General features: G+C 40.8%; 1 protein-coding gene across 1 annotated transcript in view; it reads right to left on the reverse strand.

The window, feature by feature from the left end:
• Positions 1-2,572: 2,572 nt before the first annotated feature.
• The window catches only part of LOC127927313 (voltage-dependent T-type calcium channel subunit alpha-1I-like), an 83,790-nt gene continuing 78,979 nt past the window's right edge, over positions 2,573-7,383 (reverse strand). Inside the window, exons 7-8 of the mRNA XM_052513459.1 lie at positions 3,125-3,464; positions 2,573-2,859 (exon numbers count right to left, since the gene is read on the reverse strand). Coding sequence (XP_052369419.1) covers positions 2,573-2,859; positions 3,125-3,464 — 627 coding nt within the window. The remainder of the gene's footprint in view (positions 2,860-3,124; positions 3,465-7,383) is intronic.

The following is a 7,383-nucleotide window of genomic DNA, read 5'->3' on the forward strand; positions in this document are numbered from 1 at the left end:
GTGTATAATGGAACAATACATTCCCATCAGTCAGTCAGCCAGACAGACAGACAGCACCTAAAGCAGGTTGAGGTGTACCTACCCTGCTGTTTTCTACTGATATCGTTGTGGTGGGTGTATAATGGAACAATACATTCCCATCAGTCAGTCAGCCAGACAGACAGCACCTAAAGCAGGTTGAGGTGTACCTACCCTGCTGTTTTCTACTGATATCGTTGTGGTGGGTGTATAATGGAACAATACATTCCCATCAGTCAGTCAGCCAGACAGACAGACAGCACCTAAAGCAGGTTGAGGTGTACCTACCCTGCTGTTTTCTACTGATATCGTTGTGGTGGGTGTATAATGGAACAATACATTCCCATCAGTCAGTCAGCCAGACAGACAGCACCTAAAGCAGGTTGAGGTGTACCTACCCTGCTGTTTTCTACTGATATCGTTGTGGTGGGTGTATAATGGAACAATACATTCCCATCAGTCAGTCAGCCAGACAGACAGACAGCACCTAAAGCAGGTTGAGGTGTACCTACCCTGCTGTTTTCTACTGATATCGTTGTGGTGGGTGTATAATGGAACAATACATTCCCATCAGTCAGTCAGTCAGCCAGACAGACAGCACCTAAAGCAGGTTGAGGTGTACCTACCCTGCTGTTTTCTACTGATATCGTTGTGGTGGGTGTATAATGGAACAATACATTCCCATCAGTCAGTCAGCCAGACAGACAGACAGCACCTAAAGCAGGTTGAGGTGTACCTACCCTGCTGTTTTCTACTGATATCGTTGTGGTGGGTGTATAATGGAACAATACATTCCCATCAGTCAGCCAGACAGACAGACAGCACCTAAAGCAGGTTGAGGTGTACCTACCCTGCTGTTTTCTACTGATATCGTTGTGGTGGGTGTATAATGGAACAATACATTAATGGAACAATACATTCCCATCAGTCAGCCAGACAGACAGACAGACAGCACCTAAAGCAGGTTGAGGTGTACCTACCCTGCTGTTTTCTACTGATATCGTTGTGGTGGGTGTATAATGGAACAATACATTCCCATCAGTCAGTCAGCCAGACAGACAGACAGCACCTAAAGCAGGTTGAGGTGTACCTACCCTGCTGTTTTCTACTGATATCGTTGTGGTGGGTGTATAATGGAACAATACATTCACATATTGATAGTGCTCCATGTACGTCACTGATACCTGACCTCCAGTGACTTGTACTACTTGTGAGTCATCCATTGGACACATCTCGACCTTGTTAGCCCACTAAGCTAAAGTCATTGGGTTAGTTTTGGGGACTCAAGAGCAATACTGTTGTTGTGCACATTGTGTATATGTGCTGTACGCCCTGACTGTGTTATAGTTCACCTTTTGTGGTTTTCAATGCAAATAGTATTGATGAGAATAGTATATTTACCTGGTTGTGATGTTCATGCTGATAGTATTGATGAGAATAGTATATTTACCTGGTTGTGATGTTCATGCTGATAGTATTGATGAGAATAGTATATTTACCTGGTTGTGATGTTCATGCTGATAGTATTGATGAGAATAGTATATTTACCTGGTTGTGATGTTCATGCTGATAGTATTGATGAGAATAGTATATTTACCTGGTTGTGATGTTCATGCTGATAGTATTGATGAGAATAGTATATTTACCTGGTTGTGATGTTCATGCTGATAGTATTGATGAGAATAGTATATTTACCTGGTTGTGATGTTCATGCTGATAGTATTGATGAGAATAGTATATTTACCTGGTTGTGATGTTCTATCCCCATGCTGATAGTATTGATGAGAATAGTATATTTACCTGGTTGTGATGTTCATGCTGATAGTATTGATGAGAATAGTATATTTACCTGGTTGTGATGTTCTATCCCCATGCTGATAGTATTGATGAGAATAGTATATTTACCTGGTTGTGATGTTCATGCTGATAGTATTGATGAGAATAGTATATTTACCTGGTTGTGATGTTGATGCTGATAGTATTGATGAGAATAGTATATTTACCTGGTTGTGATGTTCATGCTGATAGTATTGATGAGAATAGTATATTTACCTGGTTGTGATGTTCATGCTGATAGTATTGATGAGAATAGTATATTTACCTGGTTGTGATGTTCTATCCCCATGCTGATAGTGTTGATGAGAATAGTATATTTACCTGGTTGTGATGTTGATGCTGATAGTATTGATGAGAATAGTATATTTACCTGGTTGTGATGTTCTATCCCCATGCTGATAGTATTGATGAGAATAGTATATTTACCTGGTTGTGATGTTCTATCCCCATGCTGATAGTATTGATGAGAATAGTATATTTACCTGGTTGTGATGTTCTATCCCCATGCTGATAGTATTGATGAGAATAGTATATTTACCTGGTTGTGATGTTCTATCCCCATGCTGATAGTATTGATGAGAATAGTATATTTACCTGGTTGTGATGTTCTATCCCCATGCTGATAGTATTGATGAGAATAGCGATCATGATTCCTCTATTGAAGTATTTGCTCTCCACGATGCCCCAAAGTTTCTTCCTCATCTCATCCCACATGTCCTTACAGTGTCCAAAACACGACCTCCTCTTCCTCTTCTTCTTCACTCCCTCCCCCTCTTCCACTTTCTCCTCCAAGTGGTTCTCCTCCCTGTCCGTCTCCTCCACAGCCCCTCCTCCTCCTCCCCATTGGCCGAGTCGCCCACAGCTCCCGCCCCTCCCTGAGTGACAGTGCCGCAGTGCACTGAGGGCAGTCCTCTGTGTTTTGAGGGACGGCCAGGGCGATGGAGTTGCCCAGGGGTTGGGAGCTGTGGACTGGGTCCAGCTTGTTTTGGTGAGGACAGGGAGATTCTAATGAAAGATGGAGAGGGAGTGTAAGAAAGAATCAACATGTCATTAACAGCATCAATAGACACTTTCACATTGTCACACTATATCCATGTAAGCCAGCGTTTGATAGCGCCAAAGAGGTTTGAAAGTCGAGAGATTAAACAAGACTCATCGCACTGGCTCGCACGAAACAATGTGAAAGAGGCTAATATCATGTTAAAGTTCAAGTTTAGACATTTAACAAAAACCCTTTCTCTCATCCTCCCACCCACTGCCTCCCACTTACGGCGTGGCTGCCTCAGGTGATGCCTTTCCCCTCCGTTCGCACTCCCTCCTCCTCTTCCTCCTCCTCTTCCTCTCCCTCTAGTGGGCGGTGGTGGCAGAGGCCTTCCTCTCAGTTGGTTATACAGGGCTACAGACCTCCTGCGGGCCTTGCGCAGCATGTGGCAGACCAGCTGGAAGAGCTCTTCGTAGCAGTCCCCCGGTTCATGCAGGCTGGCCAGGGTAGAGGAGGACAGGCACTGGGCCCGCTGCTCCTGCATCAGCTGGTGCTCCCGCTGCTTGGTCTCACTGAACTGGGTGGCGATGACCACCAGACAGAGGTTGATCATGAAGAACGAGCCAATCTGTGAAGTGGTAGATAGTCAGAGGTGAGTTACAAACACAGAGTTACTGTAGTGAGTGCTGAAGGCCAACCAGAAACACACACAGATACATACAGTGGAAGACCACTGGTCGTCTATAATGGAGTTGCTGCTGGTCAGCGCGTGCAAGATTCACTTTTTGGCTTTGAGATGATTGAATAACAATCAGGGGGACCCCAGGCCTCCAAACATATCTTGAGGTACTTCATTAGGTTTAGCTTTACTGCAGACTGAGGGAAAGAGGAGGATGATAATAGACGGAGAGTAGAGAGGCCAGAGCCAAAGAGGAGGTGGAAGAGAGTAGGAGGGCAAATACATAGAGCAGGACTTTATTTTACTGATGGCCAGAGGAGTAACACATTATACAAAAAAATGACAAGCAGACTATCTCTAACACATTAGACAATCATTCCTTCATCATTAGAATCCAGATCTGCCTCTGGTCTCATCACTTGGGAGTTAGATGTAAACGGTATGTCTCCTTCAGTATTGTTCGACCACCTTCTACCCACCCGAACATACAGCATACACTGTTGCTGGTTTTTCCTCTCAAGATCGCATTGATGCTAATAAAGTGTGCTGTTTGTGTGCTGTTTCCCCCTTGGCGACGCCAGTGTGATGTTAGCACTCATTCTAAAGGTCTAGGGAGGCTGTAGTTTCTAACAGAGTGTTATCAGGAGAGACAGAAAAAATAAATAAAAGATGATACCCAATGCAAGTAGACACAATGTCTCACTCTGTTTATAATATTCTCAGTTTAAAATACTCTCAGTTTATAATACGCTCGGTGTATAATACGCTCTGTTTATAATACTCTGTTCATAATACTTGGTTTATAATACTCTGTGTATAATACTATCCGTATTTAATACTATGTTAAAAATACTATCTGTTTATAATAATCGCTGTTTATAATACTCTGTTAAGAATACTCTCAGTTTTTAATACCCTGTTTATAATACTCTCCATTTATAATAGTCTGTTGATAATACTCTGTTTATAATACTCTCAGTTTTTAATACTCTGTTTATAATACTATGTTTATAATACTCTGTTAATAATAATCTATGTTTAAAATACCCTGTTTATAATACTCTGTTAATAATACTCTCTGGTCATAATACTCTGTTTATAATACTCAATGTTTATAATACTCTCTGTTTATAATACTTTGTTTATAATACTGTTTATAATACTCTGTTTATAATTATCTCTGTTTATAATACTCTCTGTATATAATACACTCTGTTTATAATACCCTGTATATAATACTCTCTGTTAATACTATCTCTCTCTCTCTGTTAATACTCTCTCTCTCTCTCTCTCTCTCTGTTAATACTCTCTCTCTGTTAATACTATATCTCTCTGATAATACTCTCTCTCTCTCTGATAATACACTCCCTCTGTTAATACTCCCTCCCTCTCTGTTAATACTCTCTCTCTCGCTCTCTCTCTCTGTGTTAATACCCTCTCTCTGTTAATACCCTCTCTCTCTCTATCTGTAACTACTCTCTGTGTGTTAATACTCTCGCTCTGTTAATACTCTCTCTCTCTCTCTCTCTCTTTCTCTCTCTCTCTCTCTGTTAATAACTTATTTGGGACTGGGGGGGCAGTATTGAGTAGCTTGGATGAGTAAGGTGCCCAGAGTAAACTGCCTGCTACTCAGGCCCAGAAGCTAAGATATGCATATTGTTAGTAGATTTGGATAGAAAACACTCTGGAGTTTCTAAAACTGTTTGAATGATGTCTGTGAGTATAACAGAACTCATATGGCAGGATTTTGCCTGAGAAAAAATCCAACCAGGAAGTGGGATATCTGAGGTTTGTAGTTTTTCAAGTCATTGCCTATCGAATATACAGTGTCTATGGGGTCATATTGCACTTCCCACGGCTTCCACTAGATGTCAACAGTCTTTAGAACCTTGTTTTAGGATTCTACTGTGAAGGATGGGGGAATGAAAGCTGAATGAGTCAGGGGTCTGACAGGGTGACATGAGCTGATCACGCGCGCTCACGTGTTAGCAACCTGCATTCCATTGCATTTCTACAGACAAAGGAATTCTCCGGTTGAAACATTATTGAAGATTTATGATAAAAACATCCTAAAGATTGATTCTATACTTCGTTTGACATGTTTCTACGAACTGTAATATGACTTTTTGTCTGAACTTTCGCCTGGACTTGCCCGCGCCTCGTGAGTTTGGATTGTGTACTAAACACGCAAACAAAAAGGAGGTATTTGGACATAAATGGACTTTATCGAATAAATCAAACATTTATTGTGGAACTGGGATTCCTGGGAGTGCATTCTAATGCTATTTCTGACTTCTGTTGACTCCACAACATGGCGGATATCTGTTTGGCTTGTTTTGTTGTCTGAGTGCTGTACTCAGATTATTGCATGGTGTGCTTTTTCGGTAAAGCTTTTTTGAAATCTGACACAGAGGTTGCATTAACTTCTTGCGTCGAGCAATCCCGTATCCGGGAGCGTAATTATAGCCTCAAGCTCATTACCATAACGCAACGTCAACTATTCATGAAAATCGCAAATGAAATTAAAGAAATATATTCACTCACAAGCTTAGCCTTTTGTTAACAACACTGTCACCTCAGATTTTCAAAATATGCTTTTCAACCATAGCTACACAAGCATTTGTGTAAGAGTATTGATAGCTAGCATAGCATTAAGCCTAGCATTCAGCAGGCAACATTTTCACAAAAACAAGAAAAGCATTCAAATAAAATCATTTACCTTTGAAGAACTTCGGATGTTTTCAATGAGGAGACTCTCAGTTAAATAGCAAATGTTCCGTTTTTCCAAAAAGATTATTTGTGTAGGAGAAATCGCTCCGTTTTGTTCATCACGTTGGGCTAAGAAAGAAATCTGATAATGCAGTCTCTACAACGCCAAACTTTTTACCAAATTAACTCCATAATATCGACAGAAACATGGCAAACGTTGTTTAGAATCAATCCTCAAGGTGTTTTTCACATATATATTCGATGATAAATCATTCGTGGCAGCTGTGTTTCTCCTCGAAGCAAACTGAAAAAGACACGCAGCTGGAGATTACGCAATAATTGCGACGGAGGACACCAAGCGGCCACCTGGTAGATGTAGTCTCTTAAGGTCAATCTTCCAATGATTTGCCTACAAATACCTCACAATGCTGTCGACACCTTGGGGAAACGACAGAAAGTCTAAGCTCATTCGTGACCCATACACAGCTATATAAGGAGACATTGGAACACAGCGCATTCAAAATCTGGGGCACTTCCTGTATGAAATTTCATCTTGGTTTCGCCTGTAGCATTAGTCCTGTGGCACTCACAGACAATATCTTTGCAGTTTTGGAAATGTCAGAGTGTTTTCTTTCCAAAGCTGTCAATTATATGCATAGTCGAGCATCTTTTCGTGACAAAATATCTTGTTTAAAACGGGAATGTTTTTTTATCCATAAATTAAAAGAGCGCCCCCTATATCCAAGAAGGAAAGGAGAAGTTTATCTAAAGTTCCATGCATAACACTTGTATTTTAATCAACATTTATGATGAGTATTTCTGTATATTCATGTGGCTCTCTGCAAAATCACCAGATGTTTTGGAAGCAAAACATTACTGAACATAACACGCCAATGTAAACTGAGATTTTTGGATATAAATATGAACTTTATCGAACAAAACATACATGTATTGTGTAACATGAAGTCCTATGAGTGTCATCTGATGAAGATCATCAAAGGTTAGTGATTAATTTAATCTCTATTTCTGCTTTTTGTGACTCCTCTCTTTGGCTGGAAAAATGGCTGTGTTTTTCTGTGACTTGGCTCTGACCTAACATAATCATTTGGTGTGCTTCCTTCGTAAAGCCTTTTTGTAATCGGACACCGTGGCTGGATTT

The sequence above is a fragment of the Oncorhynchus keta genome, unplaced genomic scaffold, assembly GCF_023373465.1.
Source record: "Oncorhynchus keta strain PuntledgeMale-10-30-2019 unplaced genomic scaffold, Oket_V2 Un_scaffold_1198_pilon_pilon, whole genome shotgun sequence".
In the NCBI taxonomy this organism is placed as follows: Eukaryota; Metazoa; Chordata; class Actinopteri; order Salmoniformes; family Salmonidae; genus Oncorhynchus; species Oncorhynchus keta.